The sequence below is a fragment of the Alternaria postmessia genome (assembly GCF_024291825.1).
Source record: "Alternaria postmessia strain BMP 2775 chromosome Unknown scaffold_80, whole genome shotgun sequence".
Classification (NCBI taxonomy): domain Eukaryota; kingdom Fungi; phylum Ascomycota; class Dothideomycetes; order Pleosporales; family Pleosporaceae; genus Alternaria; species Alternaria postmessia.
In genome coordinates, this window is record NW_026260153.1 from 10,216 (window position 1) to 34,195 (window position 23,980).

Below are 23,980 nucleotides of genomic sequence, written 5' to 3' on the forward strand. Positions count from 1 at the left end.
AAGGTAGCAAACGTCGCTTACACAAAGCCTCTGCGCAACGTTCCAGCGTCAAAGAAATCGCCCGGGATCTCTGATTCGCACCAGTTGACAACGATTATGAACGCCATGCTCTCATGACGAGGACGCACGGGTACCGTAACCTGCCGCGGGTTTCCCTCCCTCCCCCATGTAGACGTCTATTGGGTCGGTAATCTTTCTCCAACGTGCGTTTCTGCGATGGCTATCTAGATGCTGGATAAGAGTGCATGATGTTTACCGCTAGATCACGATACACGGCGGCAACGGGGTTCGGAAAGCGTGGACGATGAAACGTTTGCTCCGATGTTCAAGTAACCATGCTACCAAAGATAGACACAATGGAATGACGATCACCTGACTATGATCATTCAGTTCGTATCTGTCGTGGGAAGAGCGCCTAGAGGCACTGCTTTCACCGCTGCACTTGACAGCCTCGATTCATGTCCAGAATCTCTGTTCGGGTAACTGCCGCTGTAATATGCCAGTTGCATCTCAGATTCCTTCCAGACATCTCACCTCACCATCTGATCACAACGGCCGCTGTAACCCTTACGGAAAGAAAGTTGATCCTTCCGAACTTTCTCCCGGGGAATTGATACCCGAGAGCGTCTGATAACACAAGAAGGCTTGGCTAAAAGCAAATGGCCAGCCAAGGTCCTGCTTCTCAACATATCCAACATGATAGATTTGGATATCGTACAAACGGCCATGATATCTCCTTCCTCTCACGCGATGAAGGATGATATACCCACCAGGGCCGAGTGTTGGTTTGTGGCTGATCAACCGTTTATGCATAGCTTGACGCGTGATATCACATTTAGACAGTCTTGAGATACTGCATGACTTGACAAGACACCAAACCATCTGTACTTCTCTTGGACGCAGTGAAGTCCCAGAAGTAGATAGTTCCGACTTGCTGTTCGTAACGTAACTTGCATGAAGGTGTTGGCATGCTATTGCGACACCCTCAAGTGTTGACTCCAACATAGGGTATCGTATCCACCCACCTATCATCCGGAAAACATGCTTAGTTCCAAGGAAAATTTGCAAGTTAAAACAGTATTACAATTTTTTACACACGTCTACCAAGATTAATATCCTTTTTCCTGTTCTTTTCTCCATCTCCACATCTCTCCACCAAGCCATATCCCTGCCTCTTGCCACACTCCACGTAGCGAGCGAGATACCCTCAACCAACACCATCCGCGTGGTCTCTTTTCTACACATGCGTCCCCAACGAGGCCAATCGTGGAAGCGTCCCGTCCACATTGAGTTTGCAATCTCTTTCTCCCCGATCTTCATCATACCCCATCGCACGCATCAATCATATTCTCTTTTCTTTTCTTTTTTTCTGTCAGGACTAATGACTTCAGCTAGACGACTGACTCATATCCAAACTATTCAACAAACCCGCCTCACGCACCAATTCGTAAAACAGGCCCTTCTGCCTGACAAGTTCAGCCGGGCTATCAAACTCTCTCACCTCGCCCTTGTCCAAGACGATGATGCGATCGCTGTCTAGAATGGTGTTGATGCGATGCGCAATGGTGATGATGGTCCTATTGTTAAACATGCTAGTGCGGAGTGTAGTTTGCAACATAGCATCTGTCTCGACGTCGACAGCGGCGGTTGCTTCGTCGAGGACGAGGATGTTGGAAGGAGTGAGCAGGGCACGGGCAAGGGAGACGAGTTGGCGTTGACCGGAGGAGAGGTTGGAGCCGCCTTCATTGATGGTGGCGTCAAGTTGGCCGGGCATGGAGGAGATGTGGTCCTTGAGACGGGCGTGATCTGTTGGATTAATTAGATAGAGAGTCAGAGAGGCATGATAATGGGAGCTTACCTAGTACACTCCAGAGTTCAGTATCGTCGTGAACATGCCCTGGGTCAAGGTTGTCGCGCACAGTGCCTTCGAAGAGCGCTGCGTCTTGTGGAATGATAGCCAAGCGTCTGCGGAGGTCGAGAAGACCAATGGTGCTAGTGTTAAGGTTGTCGATGCTCACGTTGCCCTCTGCAGGCTCAATGATACGGAACAATGCGAGAGTGAGTGAACTCTTGCCAGCACCCGTACGACCCACGACACCGATCTTCTCCTTTGGCTTGATGGAAAGATTGACGTTCTTCAGCACCAAGTCAAGACCAGGGCGGTATCGGGTGCTGTAGTTGTCAAAAGTGACAGCACCCTGAGACGGCCAGCTGATTGGTGGCCTGTTCTTGGAGATGATCTCAGGCGCCTCGCTGGGTAGTGCGGCATACTCAAGCACACGTTCAACAGAAACGATATTAGTCTCCACCTCAACAGTCTGACGAACAATCCAGTTGAGGCTCTGCGTAATCTGAAGAGCGTACGACATGGCCAGACCCACCATACCGGCTGATAGGCCGCTGTGGCTGGCAACGGAAATAATGGCAAAACCAGCAGCAGCCAAGATGATGACTGAGCCAAGGAACTCCAGACGAACAGCCAGCCACCGGTTAGCGCTAATGGAAGGGTAGTATGCACGCAGATTGGCGTCGACACGCCATTCATTCTCCATCTCGAAACGCTTCTGCTGGTTGTACGCACGGATCGTGCTCATACCACTGAGACTCTCCTGGAAGTGGGCATAGATCGGGCTGCGGCTAACGCTGTCCAAGCGCTTGAGCTCCCGCGAGGTGCGCAGGTAATATCGCTGGATGTAAAGGTAGAGTGCGCCGAGCGGCAGGATGAGAGCAACGAAAACTGGGGTCGACCACGAGATAACAACAAGGGTGAACCCGGCTACATCGGTCAGTCAACTGTGACACAAAATGGGATGCATGTGGGGGTGGCTGCATACCTCGAGCGGAGTTGACGAAGAGCATGTTGAACGTTCGGCTAGAAGCACATGTTAGAAAGCCACCGGCAGATGGTTGGAAGAATAGTAATCAACTCACGCTAGAACTTCGTCGACTCGATAGATGTCACTGTCAAGCAGGTTAGCCAGTGTTGATATGCAAACAGGGTCAAGGCGCATGCTCCGCGGGAAGGCGGAAACACGGCTATCAAGGGGCAAGGGCCGGACCGCGGGCATGAACCTAAGTGTGGAAGATGACCTACCTTGAGAATCGGTTGAGAATGCGTCCTGCAGGTGTTGTCTCGAAGAAGCTCATTGGAGAGCGGAAGATGGCAAACGCCATCCGCTCGTGTAGCTTTCGGCTAGCTTCGATGGAGCAGAAAATCCAGAGAATCAACGTCTGCACGACGACAAGGGCAGCAGATCCCACACCAAACGCGAAGTAAATACCGATGTATTTCCCCACATGAGGGTTCCCATGGGCCTTCTGGTTCATCTCCGACCAATGTTTGAGCCATACACTTGCGCCTGCATGATGTTAGCGTCAACCCCAAGAAGACGAAAAAGCGACGAGCCAATAGCGTGCTACTCACGCCTGTAGCGATATGAAAGCACCCATGATCCTGCGACTTACCAATTGATGATGTCTGGGCTCCCAGGAGGAGCAGCAGATAGATTGTAACAGCTGCAAGATTACTGGTCTTTGCGTATTCGCCATAGACGGACCACTTGACCTTGCCTTGCTCGGAGAACTCCTTGGTCTGCTTGCTCTTCAATCCGCCGCCCTCTTCATCGGTCAGCTTTCCACGAGGTCCCTTAAAACTTGCAGTGCTGGCGCGGCGAAGAGTCTGGAAGCTCGACTTGCGGGCCGTACCGCCTCCGACCCTCAAAGGAGCGAGATGCGCGCCACCTTCCTGGGCAGCTTCAGCTTCAGCTTGATCTTCCTCGTCGTCTTCACCAGGACTACCACCGTACACGGTAGAGTCTTCGTCGCTCATGATGCTGTCAGATGTGCGAGTGCTGTCATCTTCTCCTTGGTCTTCGTTTTGGGATGTCTTGATCAGTTGAGCAATCTCGCCCTTCATGGCCATTAGTTGTCCATAGCTGCCTCGCTCCAAAATCTTGCCTTCGCGTAAAAGTAGGATCATGTCTGCTTCCATCAAGACCGGGATAGAGTTGGTTGCCAGAATCCTCGTCTTGCCTGCAAGCAGACCCTTGGGACCAAGTACGTTGTCGATGAGATGGCGTCCGACGTGCTGGTCAACAGCCGATAGACAGTCGTCCAGAAGATAGATGTCCGCGCGAGCGTACACAGCACGAGCAAGTGTAAGACGAGCCTTTTGACCACCCGAAAGTGAGATACCTCGTTCACCAACTTCGGTCTGGTCACCATCAGGAAGTGATGCAAAATCATCTCGTAGAGCACAGGCGTTGACAGTCTTCTCGTAGAACTGAGGATCCCAACGATGACCGAATACAATGTTCTCACGAACAGACGCGTTCATAACCCAAGCTGACTGTGGAACATAGGCGGTCTTTCCACGAAGCACAACCTCACCATGGATTTTCCAAAGATCACCGAGCACTGCTTGAAGAAGCGAGGATTTTCCTGCACCAACGCGACCGACGATACACGCGAGATCTCCCTTGTGTGCGGTGAAGTTGATGTCGTGAAGGGCTCGGCGCTCAGCATTCCTGTCCCAAGTAAAGCTAGCATCACGGATGCGAACCGACTCGTCGCCAATCTCAGCCACGGCGTCTTCACGGATAACAGCGTCCTCCTGCAACTCATCGGCGGTCAGGTATCCAGTGATACGGCCAACAGCTACGCTAGCCTCAACAATGGCAGTAATGACCATGGGAAGGATAGCAAGCGGGAATGTGAGGAGGTTGAAGAGCGTCAGAGCAGGGAAAACAATGTCAGTCGTCAAAGCACGGTTTTGCGTCAGAACGAATACACCGAAAGTTGAGCAGGAGACCAAGAATGGAGTGGTAGACCAGGTGAAAGTCGAGAATGCTTGAGTTGCACCAATCTTGCGCAGGGTCTTGAGTTCCTGGTCGTTACGGATGGTGTTCAAGCGGTTGGCGAAGGCGGTTGTCCAAGCATAGAGTTTGATCGACTTCATGTTGTTGAGAATCTCAGAGATGAGCTTGGTACGCGAATCCTTGTTCTTCATTTGCTCCTTCTGCAGAGTCTTCATCCATCGTGCAATCACACCGTTGATGGGAATCATTACGAACATGGCGGCCACACCTGCGAAACAACTAACACCGAGCAACTGATACAGTGAGAGCATGCACAGGATGATTTGGAATGGGGCAGACCACAGCTGTTGACCGTATTGCGCAAGATCCTGCAGACGCTGTGTATCCACGGCCATGTAGTTGACGATATCACCAGTTGACTTGGATGCGCGACCTTCATTGGATAGACGAGTAGATTTGGAGTAGATGGCAGCCGTAAGGGACGACTTGATGCGCATACCGGTCTCGAAAGAACGTTGGAAGTACTGGTGCAAACAGGCGGTCTGGGAGACAGACACGGCGAACATGGCGAGCGCGATAGCAGCGCCACGAATGAGAGGCTGAGGCTCTCCGGGGTAGTCCTTGCGGTACGAATCGACAAAGGTGATCAGAAGTCTGAGCAATTGAGGTTGAGCGAAGTTCAGGACATCGCTCACAGTCTTGATGGCAGCGCCGCGGAAGTAAGGACCGCCGAACGAGCGGAACATTGCCAACCACAGCGAAGGGTGCTTCTTTTCCATCTCATATTGCCAAGAATCCTCAAATGTCTGCGAGGTGTGTCGAGTCGTGTCGCGCTTTCGCAAGTTCCAAAGATCGTCCTGGGTAAGGAAAGTCTTGTAACCCTGCTTCATCAGAGGTGTCATCCAACCAAATGTCAAGACGGAGAAGACGTCTGCGTATTCGTATGGACATTCATCGTCGTCTCCAAGCATGTCGTAGTCGCTCAGGCGCTTCGGAACCAGCCATTCCAGAATGAAAGATAGTCCGGCCAACCCAACGCTAGCACAGAAGACTGCGAAGTATGCCACATGTTCACGATGCACCTGTTGTGAAACGAGGGAGCGGAGCTTGACGGCATATGCGAGGAGCAGGAAGAGCCAGTAGAAGAGGACCACACCGTTGGCATTCCGCGAGCGCCAGTGTTCGATGTATTGGATGTAAAAGACGACGCCGAGTGAGACGATGGTGATAATCGATGTCCAGAAACGGAAGTCGCCGGCCCATACGTCCTTGTAGTACTCGATCTGGAGCGCGGCTTGTACGGCCGTAGTGGCGATGAGGGCGCCGAGGGATATCTGGAGGCGCAAAATGTTAGCAACTGTTCAGCTGAGTCACCTGATGGTCTCAGAATGTTTTCCGTACCAGCTTCGCGTAAAAGTGCCAATTGCGCTTTACAGGCTGAGGCGGGCACTTCCTGTAGAGATACCACAACGCGCCGGCACCTCCCACGATCCCAAACACTCCGACGACGGCTATCCACACATCCAGGAAACACGGTGTGAAGTCGTATCGTATAGGGCTGATCGGGCCCCAGCCCTCGCTATTACCGCATAATGGCTGCCGGTCGTGCTTCGAGGCTGTCAGATAGCCGTGCGCGAGCGGGATGCTGGGGAGAAAGGGCGTCTGTTGTTGGCCCTGCATCGATCGGATGGTGCTTGTGATTGCCGGGACTCTGTGTATCGCAGAGTTGAGGCAGATCAGGGCGTCGAAAGCGGCGAGAAGGTGTTGAAGCGGTCGCGGCGCGAGTGCACTTTTGAGTAGAGAGCTCGGGCCGTCGGTATGATATAATCATTGCTGCTTACTAGCCCTAACTCCCGATAACGCCGCAAGCTAGGCAGCCAGCTAACGTCCCATATGTGGTAATAGACGATGCGACGACATGACGATATGAACAACCTGAATCAACTAGATTCTTTGTATAAACGATCCCGCGCGGCATAACGGTTGTGTGGCTGTCGTGTGGAGGCGCGTACCTAGGTACCGTCGCCGCGTGCAACACTGCCGCAAACGTCGCGAACCGATGGGCCGGTCTTTGTCCGATCCCCATCCCGGCGAACAGGTTCGCAGAAGTCAGAACACCAGATCACGTGTGCATGCCATTTCCAACTACAACCTGCGCGAGTACTGGAGAAGTTGTTCATCACCAACTCGCACCATAAGGGTCAATGCTGACCTCGTATGGCCATAGTGGTGGGGCACTTCATGCCCGCCCAAAGCCTCCTGCTTCGCTACCTAATCATCCACCGGTTTCATTGACTAAAGTCTATATGGACAAAGGGCATTGTTCATATCGAGGAAACCTGCCCTTGTTCAGTCCTCTCGCACACTTGGTGATTTGATGTTCTCCGCCTAACAGTCCATCTCAGTACGGAGCGCAAATAATAGTCTAGCTCGCAGTCTAGAGCCGAAGACGCCGGCAGTTTCTACACTACGAGGATCAAGACATGATCATCGACAATCTGAAGTGCTTTGATAGTGTTAGAATACTAATGTACAAAGGGAAGCTAGTTGAAACAAGATCGGTTTCTGCGCACAGCGTGATTTATTCTCTTTCTCTATAGTAAAGTATGCTACATGCGGTGTACTGAGTAGACAAAGACCGGCGATGCCATGCGCAGGATATGTTACCACTTAGCCAGAGCACTGGTAGTCATAGCTCCTGCGGGAAAGATCTGTATCTTTCGGTACCCAAATTCTAACCCGGTTCCCAGTAGACTCAAGAGTGCCTTCGTATTCGTCAAAGAGTGGACGCCAATAGATTTGACCTGTGCCGTCGGGGCAGTCGACGTTGATGGTGATCGACACAGTATTCGTCATGCTAACCGAGTAGCCCACTTCGATTCCGGTCTCTGCACTGATTGCATCCCATGCACTTGCGCCAATACTAGCGGATGCGCTGACCGAAAACGTTTCAGTCCTCGACTCCGAAACCTCGAAAGCGCCGCCATCTGGCAATGTTCCAACGTGTACCGCTGTTCCAGGCTTGTAGCTGTCAATCCGTATGATTACATCTGAGAATCTGTCCGCTTGCTGCAATGTACCTGGTTAACTTCTGAACAGAAAAATATTACAAGGCTAGAACACATACTCGGCTTTCTATCTCATTGGCTTCTGATGTAGCCTCATAGAAGGTACGAAGTTCAGCTTTCTCCTCTTCGATAGAGATCTCCTTGTAGCCGGACTCTGTGGACAACCGACCCCAATCTGTGTTGAGCCTGATAGCGACCTCCGTCCAGAGTTCAGGTGCAGGAGGGTACTGGTAGCCGCCATCATTGGGTGCGCAAGCGGCTTCGATGTCTCTGGCTCTGTCACCCCATGTAGAACGAGAGTAGCAGACATCTGAGGGTTCATTGTTGCAGAACGAGATGCGACAGTTTCCTTCGGTGAAGATGCGACATGCGTTGGCGAATATGCAGAGGCTATCAGACCCTTCGAAGAGTCCTTGATACTTATCATTCATGATTGTGCTGCCTGTTTACGAATAGAAAAGGTTAATTTACTTTTGACGGTGGAAAGGTCAGGGTCAAAGAATGAGCGAAGACTTACAGTCAGCCCAAACAGGGGTGTATTGAGAGTCACAATAGAGGCCACCAGTTTGTTCTCCGTTCCAATCGTCTTGTCGATGCTCAAGGGCTGCGGGAGCTCCCATAGCTGGATGAGCCACCATGGCCGCAAGCATTGGCAGCAGTGGAAGATTGTATTTCATCTTTGCGATGAGAATAAGTTCGAGTTTGAAACAGAGAATCGTCTTGCGAGTAAACCAATTGATCTGAGAAGTAGATGTTGGACTGTGATGGCCGTAACTGAAGCAAACATGCGACTCTTTATACCTTATGTACCAAGCTATTGTCTCACTCGCATCTGCATATCGGGAATCCTAGCTGACTCTATCATCCACATTTTCTGATGAAAGAAAAGGCAAACATCACTCGCATCCGTGTATCTAGACTCTTGGCTGGCTCTTCAATCCGTGTTTTCCGATTGAGCACGAGGTATACTGGATGCCTAAAAGCAGTCACTGAATTCTGTAGGCCATTGCTATGTCATCATGAATAGCTTCGATATCGTGTATGGCTGTGTTCCAATGAAGCCAACACTCAACCTTGTGGTGTGGTACTTGGCTTTCGTTGGCAATCTCAAGGGTCAACAGCTTAGGATATTCCTTCGCTCAGCTTCCCGAGGCCGTGATACCCGAATTTCCTGTTGAAGCCTACCTGGATAAGATTAGCAGAAAGGGAGGGAACGCCTGACTTTATAATCTCATGTGTTCCCTGGAAAAGTCCGTAGAGTTTGGCTGTATCAACAGTGACAGCATGTCTCGTAGTGTTTCAAAGGTTTAAACGATACCCGTGTGTTCCGTGTATAGTCCTTACGGAGAGACTACTAGGGATATTTTCAGTAGCAGTAGTAACAGTGATGAGCGGAAACAAAGCTACTACCAAGTAAAGTTCAGTTCTCTTTGTTCTCATGGAGTCTTACCCAAAGGAAACTACTCCATGTGGGTGAGCATATTATCGTTCGTTTCCTAATGATGAGAAAGGTTTAGCAGGTTTCCCAAGCAATACGAGATAATGATTAATGTAGCAAGACTCCTCCGTGTTGAAGTAGTAGCTCCACAATTAGGAGTTCAAGCGAACCAGAGGGCTATATGCTGACGCATTTTAGGCTCATTGGAAGCCTATCATACGTTGACGGACATGGAGTAGGATCGAGATCATTGTCAAGAACCAGAATCAGAGCTGATATTATTACCAAAGAGAAAGAAAACTGAAGCCAAAATCACGATCACCCATTCGTCATGACAAGACCTGCCAAGCGATGCGGCTCCACGAAGCCTTGGGACCGAGTGTACATTGTCCCGAAGAGGAAATTGATACACGTCGGGCGTAAGATATTTCTCTTTTCCGGGGTGCCTGTTGCTACGTGAAGGCATGCAATTTGCCGCAGCCACCAACTCGAATACCATGAAGGCGGCAGCGGCTACGCCCGCATGCCGTCTCAACCGCTTCGGAACTAAGCGAGATGCAGCCCGTCAGGGAATTGATGTGGGGATCAGTATTGAAAAGCGACATCCAAACCCTACTGTTTGCTAGGCACATTACTGAATTGGGTTTGAAGGACCCATTTTAGCTGCGCATACACTCAGAATGTCTCGGCTGTCCTTATCCGCAGGAGCCATGCACCTGTCTTCGCGGTTATGGCGGATACCGTGATGTCCTCACCTCTTGGCTGACATATTATTGCATTGTACGTGCACATACAATGAAGCTGGTATACAGCAATACAGTAAGCCTCCACAGCCTAGAGCATATCATCTTCGGTGCTTTGGTGTATTGCCCAACCTACCTCCAACCCTAGCTATGCTAACAGCGATTGCTAGATTCGGTCTGCTACCTGCGGCAATCCATTTGCTTCTTTCTACTTCATGTTACGCACAAGCCTTGAACGACTCCTCTCCGGAGTACTGCTACAGCCATGCCGTCAACTCGACTGGTATGGTTCGTCTAGGCCCGGGCCCAGCACTTGACGATCCATGGTACCTCAGTCTTACCATAACTGATAGACGCGACCCTATGCACATTTACGGGAGCAGCGCTACCTGGCAACAGCTAGAAGGCTATCTCAGTGTTCCCAGTTCGCTAGAAGGGGGTCAGGAAAGTAATCAGACAGACTACTGTATGTACATGCTTCCACCACATGATGCTGCATCACAAGAGGAAGCTGGAAGCTGCAGTGGCGTGCTGAGCGACGAGTGCATATTCGCGATGCAACACAACACGCCATCCATGTGGAATGGCGAGTGTCGTCAGTCGAGCAATCTCGAAGAAGTCTGCGGATCAAGTGCCCCTTTTGCGACCAGTAAGTTGTCCACCTTCTTTTCAGCAGCAGCATTGTCCTGCATTACCCGTCTGTTCGTACCGGAATCTTTGCTAACAATGCAAAAGGCATGCCTTGGAACTTCACCAGAACAGGGTGTGCTTTGACCGGGCTCCCGCACATTGATGTACCGGACGACTATCGATCGTACGGCCCTTTGCCCATGTCTGTGCTGCGCGGCGGAGATGATCGGGAGAATTTCGATCTTTATGACAAGAATGTTCGCGAAGCAGTGCCCATGGCGTTTACGATCAGAGATTCAGGTGGCGACATCGAACACAGGGTCCTTTGCTTAGCTCCAGACAACGTCGTCGAAGGCAGCCGTGTGCCGCAATCCGCTGCGGTATACTCAGTTACAAAAACTTCACCCCAAGTAGCCCTCGCTGTTATGGCTCTTATGTTCGTCTCTTCTGCCGCTTGGTAAACATCAGCTTCTATACCCGATTCAATAGACCATGCAAGTAAACAGACCTCTTACCATAGGCAGCCCGGCTTGCACCTCAGCTCAGTATCTCTACCTGACTGTTCCTCCGTCGAACCGGACTTTCTATCCGCCTCTCTCTTCGCTTTCATGTTACCCCAAGATCCCTAACCATCAACTTGAGCACGCGCTGATCGCTTACGACCGGTAATTTCAGGTCGAGCGAGGAGCTTAGACTAACGTGGATCATACGATCCCACACTCCGACTTATATGTTTATTTCGCCCTTTCACCCCCCGCCTTTCTGCCTCTTAGCCCTTCATACAGCTTTTCTAAATGTATGCTGCCTTAGGCGCATACCGTGGATACCAGCTCCAATCAATCTACATCACAGACTCAAAGTACATGGTCACCGCAGCCATCTTAAGCTTCCTAAGCATCATCGCAGTCTGCGCAACATTTTACGGATGATGGGAACTAGGAAGGCCTTTTTCCATGGGTCCATTAGAACTAGCATCGGCGTTTGAGGCGCCGCTACTGAAGACCGCTGGTGAAGATGCGAGTTTGGGTGACAATGCGCATCGAAGTACCGCACGCGAACCACGCGTGCAGTTTGGTGAGAAGGTGATGAATGATGAGGGGCAGTTTCCGTCCAGCACAGCAAGTCGAAGGTTGGTTTTGGGGTTGGCCACAGATGTGCAGAGGCCGAGGAAGGGCACGATGTATAGCTAGGTAGTTAAGAAGCAAGATATCCCCAGAGGGGACTAAGACTGATCCGACGTTCCATCGAGATATCCATCGTGTCAACGTAGGATCATGTTCACGTGCTACGCGTTTCGAGCGACGCGACTTTTCGTGACGTGAACGCGTTGGGGCTCCACGTGGCTGCGCGCTGCGGCAAAGGCGCATCACCAACACCGCGTCTGCCGCCGACCAAGATGATCGACAACCTCTACACGACTGACGCCATAATTGGAGGACAAAGGCGACAACAAGATCTTGACGGACGCATGCATCTTCTTCCACCGTGCGTGAGCGAGTATACCGAAGCAACTCTGCGCATCACGTTCACTATGCCGAAAACCTCCATGACCATGCCAATGGCAGCGAAGACCCTAGCGTATCACATACAACATCCGACAGGCTTCGTACAATAGGGACAGAGACATGCTTGCAACGTGTAAGCCAATGCCAACTCATACAAATTAAATCCAAGGTTCGACCGACGTCGGCCCACTTAGCGACACGCGTGCAGACACTGCAAGTCGAGAACCGTACCCGCTAGATACCAAAGGGCCCACGACCCACAACTCCGGCTTAGTACGCGATACAGTGGCGGTTTGCAGCGAATTTTGACCTCCTCACTAATGTAGAGTCGCCATTCGAGTTGTCGGCTTCATCTATCTGAACATCCACCATTTCCTTCACATACGACCATAGGACACTGAAAATTAGGCTTCCCGTCCGCTCAGCCATATACAAGCAGTGTACCGGCGGATTAGTAGTTAGGTGGGTGACCACTAGCGAATCCCCGCTGTTGTGTGTTTTTGATTTTTTTTGTACATCCACAACTCCAGTTTGGCACGCAATACGATAGCGATGGGCAGCGACGTCCGCTATGCGCATGTTGGTGTAGAGCTGTCATTTGTTTTGATGGTTTCATATATCTGACTAACCACCATTTTCTTTACATATGATCATCGGACACTGAAAATTAGAACATCGTTCCGACTCATCAAATATCAAGATACCGTATTAGGGTCATATAGTGAACATCAAGCAACCATAACCAGCTCACTATCCTTAGGTGTAAGGATCTCACTGAGATTAGACGGCTGAAATCGTGTTGAATTACAAATTTATCGCAGTGCGGAAGTAGGTCATTAATGCGAATAGAAAGAAAGTCCTAACTCCGGCGAAACCAACCCTTCTTCTTCATTGTCCCACCCAAGTACGCCACAACTTCACGATGCTTCTTCGCCTGCGCAAGATCCAACGGAGTCTTGCCCTGACGATTCTGTACATTGATCGTAGCCCCATACTCTAGCAGCCCACTGACCATTACACTACTCCCCAGCTTCGCGGCCTCGTGTAGCGGCGTCGATCCAGAGTAGTCCTCTGCATTCACGTTCGCGCCTTCTCCAATCAATTTGTCGAGTATACTGAGCATGCAATCGACATGTGTATGCACAAGAACGTGTAGAATACTTCGGCCTGTGAGATCAGTGCGATGAATGTCCTCCCTTGCTCCGTAGTCTTCAAGGAGTATGTTCACTATGTCGACGTAGCCCATTTGTACTGCGTAGAATAGCGCGCATGTCATGCCGTCAGCACGTGAGTGTACGTTTGCACCACGTTCAAGGAGGAGGGTGATGATGCCGTAATCGCCGCTTTCGAGCGCCATGGCTAGAGGCTTCGCACCAGCTTTCCCGATGGCTTCGATGTTGGCTCCCGCATCTAGGAGTGCAACGACAGCGAATCTCTGCTGCAGCAAGATTGCGAGATGAAGTGGTGTGTTTGCGTCCTCATCTTCTAGTTCCGTCTCGGCTCCATGCGCTAAGAGCATTGGTATATGCCAGCCTAGGAGATCATAGTGTGTGACTGCATCGTGGAGTAATGTACTCCGAGCATTCGCTGACTGGTCATTGATGTTTGCGCCTGCTGACAAGAGCTGTCGAAGCGATAGCGCGTTATTGAACCAGAGCGCGTATCTGAGAGGGGTGAAATCCGCTTTAGCTGCGAACATTGCCTGACGAGGCACGTCAAGTTGTGCCCCATGTTGAATAAGTACCATGGCTAAACGAACATCTTGCGTTCGAGCAGCTATGTGAAGGCCAGTACACCCACTCTTGTCTGTCGTATTGACCGACGCTCCGCAGTCTAGCAGAATTTCAACAATCTTGTCAACCCAAGGTGTAGTGGCATTGTTACTAATGACCCACTTAAGGGCCTTCTCTGGCTCATTTCGATACGATTTCTTTCCCTTGAATCCAGCTTGGGCAAGACAGGCCAAGGCCTGGGCCGTTATCTCTTGTGGCGATGGTCCTGTGTCGTCTTCCATGGTGTACTCATCGATGATATAGTCGTAGTAGCTATGATCTGGATATGGAGGTAGCGGCTGGCCAGCAAAATCGTCTCTGTAGGGTAGAGAAGGAGGATTCGTGAACGGCCCTGGTGGGCTGATTTGGGCCATGCACTCTTCACAGTCGCAAGACGGAATCTGAACGCAGGGCTCTCGATTCTCATTCAGGATACGCTCTCCTTCACAAGACGAACACGTGCACGTATTCAGGCACGACACTACCACGTTCACATCGCTCAACGTCTGCAATGAGAGGCTTACCAAATGGTAGGCGCACGTGCAAAATGCCAGATCAGGCACGAGATCGCCGACTTCGCTGACTGCCTGGAACAGACAACAGACATCACACGGGCAATGAGCTGGCTCCTGTTGACGGGCGAGGGAAAGTGTGCTCTGATACAGTGGCGGTGGCGGAGAAAGTTCGGGTTCGTCTGCTCCATGCTCTCGTAGTACATTGGCTATCTCCAGGTTGCCAATGTTCTCGCTGATATTCAGTGGTGTTGTGCCAACCAAGTCTTTGACATTTGCATCAGCACCAGCCGCCAGCATTCCCAAGATGATTTCTGTTGGCGCATCATGATAGCACGCCAGATGCAGTGCAGTTTGACCACAATCGTCTTTGGTATTGACATCTGCTGCGCCAAGGTAGCGGAGCAGAATTTTGGAAGTCTCTAAGCTTCGTCGATGGATTGCAACGTGGAAAGCGGTCTGGCCTCGAATGCTCGTGATCGTTACATTGGCACCTTTCTTGATCAAGTACTTTACCATACCAGCTCTATGTCTGTTCGCCGAATAATGCAACGCAGTATGGTTGAACACATCGCGTCGATTGAGGATCTGTGGATCCACAAAGAGGGCGTGCTCTATCACATCACGTGCGAGAGAGTCGTCGAAGAAGTTGCTGGCGACAAGCATAACATTGGCTTGGTATCTGTCGAGAGCCTCAGCCGCGATCAGACCAGTGATTTCATCTCTCCAGTTTGGGTTTTTCTCCCTCGCAAGGGCCATGTGAGATTCAAATGCGCCGTCGTCGGCTACAAACGCTTCCGCAAGACTGATGGTAAGAGAAGAGTCTTCTTCATTCGTGGGTTCTGCAGCCTTTGGTATATGCACAAATCGCAAGTGAGTGGCTTCGTGCTCATGATCAGTACGTTTGCCTGTGCGATCCCTGGCTATGTGTTTTGCTTTCGTTACTTGCACCTCCGGTATGTCGGCACGAGTTTTATCCAAATCCTTGGTCTTTTCCGTACCGGGCGTTGTCGGTCTTGGGTAGTTGTCTTCGGTCACAGCCGCAGGTGTGGCGCATAAGGGTACATTTGTATCGTTCCCGACGTTGAGCCATATAGGGTGCGACTGACCGACACCTCCCGCGGGATGATGACCGAAATGCTTCGGTACATGGGAAGGCGTATGCTCCGTCTCTTCAATACTCGTGGGAGGTGCCTGAAGTGTCACGTCACTGCCGATGGATGTATTCGTAGTGTCGTTGATGACGGTAGGTGCGTCCGACATGCCATTACTCAGTACGGTCGTCTGAAAGGTCTCATCTCCTGACTGCGAGCCTTCCCAAGATGTTGTGTCACTTCCGTCTCCAGTCATACCCTCACTTGCACAACATGGACCGCTATAATGGATTCCCTTGGCTTGTTCCTGTGCTATCATCGTTTGGAGATCTTGAGCTGTGAGTCTTAGTTTAGGATTACTGGCTGTCATGTTACCGGTCCATTGTAACAAGGGCTGATCAATCGTTGATCCATCCGACAGCTCGGCTATCCAACTCTGAATTGCCTCTGGGTTCTGCCAATAGTTCGTTGAGAGTGTCCCTTTGGTTTGGAAGAATTCAGCCTTCGAGCGCAGTTGTTTCTTGGTAAGAACAGTCTGAAAGTGTCAGCAGTGTTGAAACATACGTACAAGCGATTTGTAACGTACTGCAATCTCCAGATAAATACATCCCAGAGACCATACGTCTGATGCGGTATTACGAGGTTGCAGCATGCCAACCTAAGATAGTGTTAGCAAACATTTGGTTTAACGTGTGTAGCTGAATTCACTTCGGGTGCGATGTATGCCGGTGTATAAGCCTCGGGTTGGCCCATCGTAGTCTCTCGCTGCGCCTCAGTCCAGTCTAAGGCGAGTCCAAAGTCTGCTACATACACTTGCTCGCCTTTGATGAGAATATTGGAGGGTTTGAGATCTTTATGGCGGCATTTATTATGGTGAAGGTAGACTAGAGCGGAGCACAAGCATCCCACAAAGCCCCGAAGGACGACATAGTCTTGTGTAGTCCATGTATCTCGGGTCAGATATTGTTGCAGATCGAGATCAGCTACTGGTTCCATGATGATGCCAATGTATCTTCGATCAGTGTATGAACTGACACGTTGCTTGTTAGCAGCGTACTGTACTTCGGCTTGCCCAAACTCACCCCAGGAGCTTCACTAGATGATGATGTGACAGTCGCTTAAGGTTATGGACCTCATTCTCAAAGGACAGAAGCTTCTTGCGGTCCTTCGAAAATGTGCCACTTCTTCGATCGATGCGTTTTAGCTGTTACTGATGAGTTAACCATCTAGCAAAACACATTCCAAGTCCTTACAGCGTATTCCATCAAGTCAATCCTGCTTTGAACACGATGGACGATGCTGAAGCCGCCTTTTCCAAGCTGCTCCTTGGTGACAAAATAAGAATCTGCTCCTTTGTCTGGTGAAAGTCAGCAGGGAACGGTTTATAGAACTGTAGCTTACCAAGGTGATGATGACGGCCCCCTTGCACAAGATCGACTGATCTTGAGCTAAGTACATACCGTTGTTGCCGAAGAAAGCTTTGCCTGGAAGCAGCGGATTTGAGACTGGAAGTGAGGTCAACTTCAGTGAAAGGGAAGTGAATATCCTTGAACCCTTCGATAATGAGCATGTTCATCGCTCGTACTTCGTTGATCATCCGGAGAACGAGATACAATCTGGGCCGTACGCTCCACTCATGCTTTCCAAGTATTGCGAGTAGTTCGCCAACCCCCAGAATTGTCTCGTCGTTGTATGGCTTATCGGTACCCATACGCTGGGCAGACGCGGTCGATAAAAGTGACGATAACCGCTCCTCGAAATCTTCAGCTTCTACTTGCAGACTAGTCGTAGTCGTATCTAAACACCGCGTGGCAGGTAGCACTGGTGAGGGCAACTTATTCGTTTCCGGGCTCAAGGCGTTCACTTGCGAGATTGCTGGAGGGGTCGGGGTGGTCGGCATGCTTGCAACACGTTTCTCCACTCTTGGCATCGTCGGCGTTGACAGCACCTTCGAGGCTGGGCTTTGGTCAATTGGCGGATCCCCTCCTGCAGGCGGTGTTTCGCGGCCCTTGCCAGCCCTTCGCGGTGGTACAGGAGGGCGGGTTTTGTTGATGATAGGACGTGAGCTCTGCGTCTCCTCGAGTATAGACGTAATCTGGTCGAGTCGCATTGTGGCTTGACGTCGGACTCTTGCAGAACTATGCTGGAATTCTTGCATCTCGCTTAGCAGCACTGTCTGCTCTTTATCTCCTGGCGATACTAGGCGTTCGTTCAGCAATTTTGCCATTTGCTCTAAGGCCACCTCGAGTTTACTGATCTGAGCTTTCAGCGTTGCGGCATTGAGAGCATCACGTTCAGCGATCTGCATTTGTTTGCAACTAGAAGAACTCGTCAGCCATTGCGTTGGTCGCTCAAAAAGGGTCGACATACGTTGTGACGACCTGGAACGCCAATTGAATTGAGCTCTTATGATCTTGGAAGTTGCGCTTGATGTGTTGCAGGTCATCCGAGCGTCTATCAAGCTTCAGTTGAAGCATGCCTTGTCTTAGGCGGCCGGTAGCCCCTGAGATATCAAGGTCGTAGAGGAGCTTGCTGAGTCTTTGAGCCTCGCGCTCGCAGCTTCGAAGAGCTCGTTGGAGACATTCTAGCAAGTTGACCTGCGACTCGCCCTGCACTTCTTCCACCGCAGCGACGAAATTTGGGGCCTTGAGAACGCGATGTATGTTATCAATCAGGTCGCAAACGGCCTCTGAATCGGCTCGGAGTTCATCCAAGGACTGATGAACGCTACCCCCCTTAGAGTACGCGTCCTTCAACTGTTGAACTGCTGGACGGAGGATCTGTATGACCGTGAATGCAAGGCCTATGATGCTGATAGGGTCCGCCATATGAGGCAATTGATGATGGGAGATTAAAGGGACTTGATCACGGAAGATATCAAGGCTGCGCTTCAACATAAGGCCTGGTGCACTACTTATCCTGTGGTGCACAGCCCCACAACCGAGCAACACATCGAAGCTGAATCCATAGCCATACATCTCAAGTCTATCTTTAGGCAGCTTTGCATAGAAGCCAGGCAGAGTGATGCTATTGGCAGGGAACCAAACTCGACTGCAGATATGAGCCGCTCTAACACTAACCGCTGCACTGTCAAAAATAGGGGGGCCGAGACCGAGTGGTAAGGAGGGTTGCTCGCGGAGATGATTGACCAAATAGCGCATTCTCTCTTCTACTCTTTAGCAAGGAGGCTTGCCAAGACGCATCGAGACAGACATGCAGGAAGGCCACCGACAAGGAGTTGGGGGCTGATGACAAGGCTGAACGATAGCCTTCTTTGGGGAGAAACCCACCCCCTCACTGAGTGGGCTTTGCCGCTCCAAGCGACACCCTGAGTTGTCTCCATACTTCTGCATCCAGGCCCTGTCGAGGAGACACGGCTCCAGTACAATGGCATTCTCGGAGCACCTGTAAGCCGTTGGGTTGACGATACGCTTTGGAGTACCTACCTTGCACATAAATATGGATTCTTTAGGATCCACACGTTGTATACTGAACGCGATGGATTGACCAGTGTCTTTACAGCGCACGCCAAACATGATAGTTTATGTCCTCAAGTCACGCCAAACTTGATGCAGGAGTCTTACACGTCCAGGTGCATCAGGTGATCTCTGCGCTCAGCCCAGCAGTAGCGAGAATTCGCACGTGAAAACTCTTGATAATGTGTCGCGTAAGCAGCCACTAAAATCGGGCCATTGTGTTGAGGATCAGACGATAGTAGAGGGTAGGTACTTCGAACATCACTTATCCAACCAGAATTTTCCGACCAATCGTGGCATACTCGAATGCGGTCTTGCTCCAATCTTCCGTCGTATCCAGCTCTCTTGGTGTGGGTTGAATTGCAGATGTAGCGATGAGTGTGTTGAAGACATCCCGATATTCACGACGCTGTCATCTGTGCGGTCCGCTTACGTCGAAGGTAACAAGTAGAAAGCGGACAACGTCACGGCCTGGGTGGTCCATGGGGGCTTCTCGATGCGCTTGTACACGCGGAGCTCGGTTTCATGTTCGATTATAGCTTACTGGTCTGGCGCCTGCCACACGTATGGGTATGGCCAGTAGACACAGCGGAGTCTTATCAGCGATACGCACTAACGTGCACACACCCTGCTCTATCCAATCAAAGTGTTTCGATCGAACCGCTGCATGGCTACTTTAACATCATTGAAACATTATATAGTGAACGCGGGGCTGTGTTCTCCGGCCATAGCGACTCAATACCTACAAACGGGCCTGGGTGTTCCCAAGTCAATCACCGAGAACAGGAGATTTGGGGACATTCATGGTGATCAGACGAGAGCGGGCTAGGCTTCCTGTCCGCTCAGCCATAAACAAACAATGTACCAGCGGATTAATAGTTTGGTGGGTAACCACTGGCGAACCCCCGCTGTTGTATGTTCTTGACATTCTTTCTGCACATCCCATCTCACTCCAAGACGTCTTCACCGCACGTGAAACACCACCTCAGATTCGCCTCGACTTCTGTGCATCTGCACCGCCTCGCCGTACATCATGCCATGCACATAAGCTGGACCAATTAGCCAATAGCCGTCGACTTTCTTTCGCAGGATGAAGGGCAAGTCGCTCCCCCTTACGACCACGACGATGTCTTCAGGTTTCATGCAACGAGGCCCTAGACCCATGAATCCAGCTGCTGTGATGAAGAAACGACGGTCCTTACACATCCACACATCCACAGTTTTAAGCACTGCTACTATCTTCTTGTGATCAACGGTTGGTCTAACGCTGACACCGTCTGAAATGATACCATCCTCACGAATAGCCAAGCCCTTGATGTACTCCACCAGCACCTGTAAGTCATCCGGCTGTGCTTCTGTTCCGCTTCTCGTCTTCCCGATTACCACTGTAGAAGCTATGGCTAAATCGACTTTCTCTTGCATTGCGATGTTAGGATCATGTATAGTCATGTCCTTAATTGATCCTAGCCATTGATGAAGTCCTTCATAGTCGTCCCAGATACGTTGGTGACAGACGATGGTTGTTTGAACGACTTGGTCAACCGCTATCCCTTGGAGTAACAGCACAGTTTTGTCAAAGGATACGTCGCTGAGCAAGGAAGATGCTTCGAGGCCCTTGCAGGCGTGAAATCTATCAGGCAGAACGGCAGCATCTCCAGGCTGGCGCACCAGGTCTGCACGAACAGTCCATGTCGAGAAGGTTTGAAACTCCTCTAAAACATCAACCTGGTGATTGATATTGCACAAAACGTTCGCGTGGCTGTCCTCGCATAATGCATACCTCGTAGCATCTCGCAACACATCAGGAATCGACTTCGTATAATCAACTTTCAGCAATGCCACCCCATCATCTCCTAGAGCATTGTCCCTATCAATAATTCCCAGAATGGCGTAAGCACCATCCCTAGCCTCAGTCTTCTCGAACCGCCGAGCCAACTCTAACATCGTGCTCAGAGGTCTATAATTCGAAAAGCGACTATAAGTACGGTCGACATATCTGAGCATCCTGGTGGTACATTGATACCCACCACAATCACTCAGGGCCTTAGGAACGAAAAAGCACTTAAAAGCGAGCCACTTTGCAGCTCTTACTGTGTCCAGAAGATCGAATTCGGAAGTACCCCAATGGCAGGTACTAGACGTTGCGAGAATGACTTCTTGCAATACCCATAGGCGTCTTCGATGGTTAACGTCAGTCCCGAAAGTTCTTGGAAGTTTGGTGCGCGCCCTTACCTGAACCAAGAGATGCTGAAGAGAGCCTCGAGAGCCTCGAAATCAACGTCTTCGCTGAATCCTTCGTTCGACGCCAGAATAGAGCCTATTCCTTTGGCATGGATGGTTTGAGATAGCAGGGTCATGTCAGCGGTTGCCGTGCGCATATCGGTAACAACGTCTTGAATCGCCTTCACACCTCTTCTCGCCATACCGTCATCTTCGCCTAGGTATACAAGGTTACGTATTCCACTGCGATAGACTGTCGACATGAAAGCCACCTGCTCACTACGTTCTGTTACCGATGACTGATCGATACAGACGGCGTCAATCCAAAGTGTTCGCGGTCTGCCACTGAGTCGCATGCGTCTTAATGCGGCCTCTGAGCTTGCTGGTACGGGTGTCAGATGCCCATTGAGCCTTATCGTAGAAGGAGGTCGAGGTGGTCCCCAGCAATATGAGATGGTCTCGTATATTGGCACGAATTCGTGGCGGAGGGAAATGCGTCTCATGGTGCATTCAACGAGTTCATCACCTATGCCAGGCGCAACTTCCAGAACGCGTATTTCTTTGAGGTCAGAATCTAGGGGCTCGTATTGCGACAGAGGATGGGTAGTGATTTGCGTAGACGTGGCTGTCTTTCTTGGAAAGTGCTTCGTCAACCAACGCTCAGGAAATGACGACATCGTTAGTATATTGGAAAGATGAAATGAATTGTAGTGGGCTTTATCGAGCAAACCGACCAGGCTGAAGATGAGATGCGCGGATGACACATTACCCACAGGAAGGCTGAAGCTCCTGGCTTCTTCCCACCAATCGCGCGTCATCCTAAGCCACCACCACATTTAGCCCGGCAAGGCATGATAAGCAGGTGCAAGCCTTTCGAGAATCACTTCTCCTGGTCGTTAACGCCTTGCTATACCGATGGCATGAGCCTAATGCCTAGGCATTTGGGTATACCTACCTAGGTACGTGATCGTCACCCAAAGACGCTAGCCCGAAAACGTCGCGATGCGGGGCTGGGTCATCTTCCTGACGCGTCTACAACGCCACCAACCACTTCCATCGCATCACACGTAACACGTCTTAGTGCGCCCCGAAAAGCCTCGTCTTCCACAGATACGCAGACAGCTATGGCTGTAGTTTGCTGGTCATGGCTCTGCCTAGCCTCGACGTTCGCTGTTGCAGCGGCAGCCAATCCTGGACTAAAGTACATCATGTACTTGACAGGGTAGCGCTAGAGATCCACGATCATTAGGAGACGCGACATTGCTGATAGTTATCAGGCAACATAATGTAGTTCCAGAGCGGTCACTAGTTGCAAACATTACCGAGGTTGCTCTTGCTTTCATGCGCTCAGATACTTTCAACGTTCCAGATCAGCATGACTGGCCGCTATTCACAAGTATCGACGAAGTTCGACCCAAGTTTTCTGCAGGTACCATCATCCAAGTTGCAATTGGCGGATGGGGAGACACAGATGGTTTCTCAAAAGCAGCCAAGACCGAAGAAAGCCGGAAGCTATTTGCTAGCAACGTCAAAGCAATGCTTGACGCGACAGGCGCTGATGGTATATTGCAACTTATGGTTCTCCAAGGTTGAACCAGACGCTTATCAGTACAGGTATCGATGTAGACTGGGAGTATCCAGGCGGCAACGGCGAAGACTACAAAACACCTGGTCACCTCAACGCTGACAAAGCCTGGGAAATTGATGCGTATCCTAAACTTCTCGCCGAAATCCGTTCTGCCATAGGCCCAGAGAAGACCATCTCGGCAGCTGTCCCTGGGCTACCACGCGACATGCTCGCTTTCACCCCATCTAACATCCCCGCCATCATGGAGGCCGTTGACTACCTAAACATCATGACATACGACCTGTTCAACCGTCGCGACAACGTGACAAAGCATCATACTGGTATTCAGAACTCTCTTGAAGCCATCGACGCGTATCTCGATGCCGGTGTACCGCCCGAGAAGGCGAATCTTGGGTTGGCATTCTACATCAAATGGTATAAAACGGCTGCCAACTCAACGTGCAACACCAATGCCATCGGCTGTGCGACTGAACTCATGGAAGACCCCATTACAGGCGCCGACCTAGGCAAATCTGGTGCGTTCTCATGGCATGATGCCGTTCCTGAAGAACTCTCCGCATCATACGAACGCGCGATGCAGAAAGGTGTCTATGATGAGGTTGGTGGCGGACAGTACTATTGGGATGCTGAAGAGAACTTGTTCTGGACTTGGGATACGCCTGAGGCTATCAAGCGGAAAGTGCATGTCATCATGAAAGACAAGGGTCTCGGAGGAGTTTTTGCCTGGGGGCTAGGTGAGGATGCACCGGCATTCGAGCATTTGAAGGCAAATAACGAGGCGGTACGAACGTTGGAAAAAGGAGGTAGCGAGAGAGAAGCTCGCGGTGAAAGGAGTGAGCTGTAGCATCGCTGACTTGAGACACTTCTCGACGAGTGCTATACATTGCGTTGAATGCGATAGCACAGCGACGCATGTGGTGGCAGGGATGTGCTGGAGAGTCCATGATGTTTATCCTTCCCCACAATGGGGCCCGCATATAGCTGTAACAGTTCTAGTAGGCCTGGCTGTTTTCCAACACTTCACGATGCTTGTGCCTAGGTAGGTCCATCTAGGCCGAGATTTTGACAAGCGTAGACATGCCTTGGTGTTGCGAATTGCACCAAACCAGCGCCTGCT

The 23,980-nt window shown here is 50.8% G+C and overlaps 5 protein-coding genes across 5 annotated transcripts; 2 read left to right on the forward strand and 3 right to left on the reverse strand.

The window, feature by feature from the left end:
• Nucleotides 1–1,387: 1,387 nt before the first annotated feature.
• On the reverse strand, nucleotides 1,388–6,497 carry J4E82_008999 (uncharacterized protein; the record flags this gene model as incomplete). Its single annotated transcript, XM_051735229.1, has 7 exons — nucleotides 1,388–1,806; nucleotides 1,859–2,776; nucleotides 2,835–2,872; nucleotides 2,932–2,961; nucleotides 3,095–3,359; nucleotides 3,466–6,151; nucleotides 6,219–6,497. The coding sequence occupies 7 exons, from the start codon at nucleotides 6,495–6,497 to the stop codon at nucleotides 1,388–1,390; spliced, it is 4,635 nt and encodes a 1,544-aa protein (XP_051584983.1).
• A 990-nt stretch (nucleotides 6,498–7,487) lies between these two features.
• J4E82_009000 (uncharacterized protein) lies at nucleotides 7,488–8,562 on the reverse strand (the record flags this gene model as incomplete). Its single annotated transcript, XM_051735230.1, has 3 exons — nucleotides 7,488–7,886; nucleotides 7,945–8,327; nucleotides 8,403–8,562. The coding sequence occupies 3 exons, from the start codon at nucleotides 8,560–8,562 to the stop codon at nucleotides 7,488–7,490; spliced, it is 942 nt and encodes a 313-aa protein (XP_051584984.1).
• Nucleotides 8,563–10,642: 2,080 nt separating this feature from the next.
• J4E82_009001 (uncharacterized protein) lies at nucleotides 10,643–11,157 on the forward strand (the record flags this gene model as incomplete). The annotated part of the gene is made up of 2 exons (XM_051735231.1): nucleotides 10,643–10,715; nucleotides 10,802–11,157. The coding sequence occupies 2 exons, from the start codon at nucleotides 10,643–10,645 to the stop codon at nucleotides 11,155–11,157; spliced, it is 429 nt and encodes a 142-aa protein (XP_051584985.1).
• A 1,903-nt stretch (nucleotides 11,158–13,060) lies between these two features.
• Nucleotides 13,061–18,407, reverse strand: J4E82_009002 (uncharacterized protein; the record flags this gene model as incomplete). The annotated part of the gene is given in 8 exon segments (XM_051735232.1): nucleotides 13,061–16,114; nucleotides 16,166–16,237; nucleotides 16,288–16,609; nucleotides 16,662–16,783; nucleotides 16,833–16,936; nucleotides 16,981–17,021; nucleotides 17,040–17,897; nucleotides 17,950–18,407. 8 exon segments carry the CDS (start codon nucleotides 18,405–18,407, stop codon nucleotides 13,061–13,063), a joined length of 5,031 nt encoding a protein of 1,676 aa, XP_051584986.1.
• A 3,992-nt stretch (nucleotides 18,408–22,399) lies between these two features.
• Nucleotides 22,400–23,707, forward strand: J4E82_009003 (uncharacterized protein; the record flags this gene model as incomplete). Its single annotated transcript, XM_051735233.1, has 3 exons — nucleotides 22,400–22,497; nucleotides 22,553–22,836; nucleotides 22,890–23,707. 3 exons carry the CDS (start codon nucleotides 22,400–22,402, stop codon nucleotides 23,705–23,707), a joined length of 1,200 nt encoding a protein of 399 aa, XP_051584987.1.
• Between the last annotated feature and the right edge of the window lie 273 nt (nucleotides 23,708–23,980).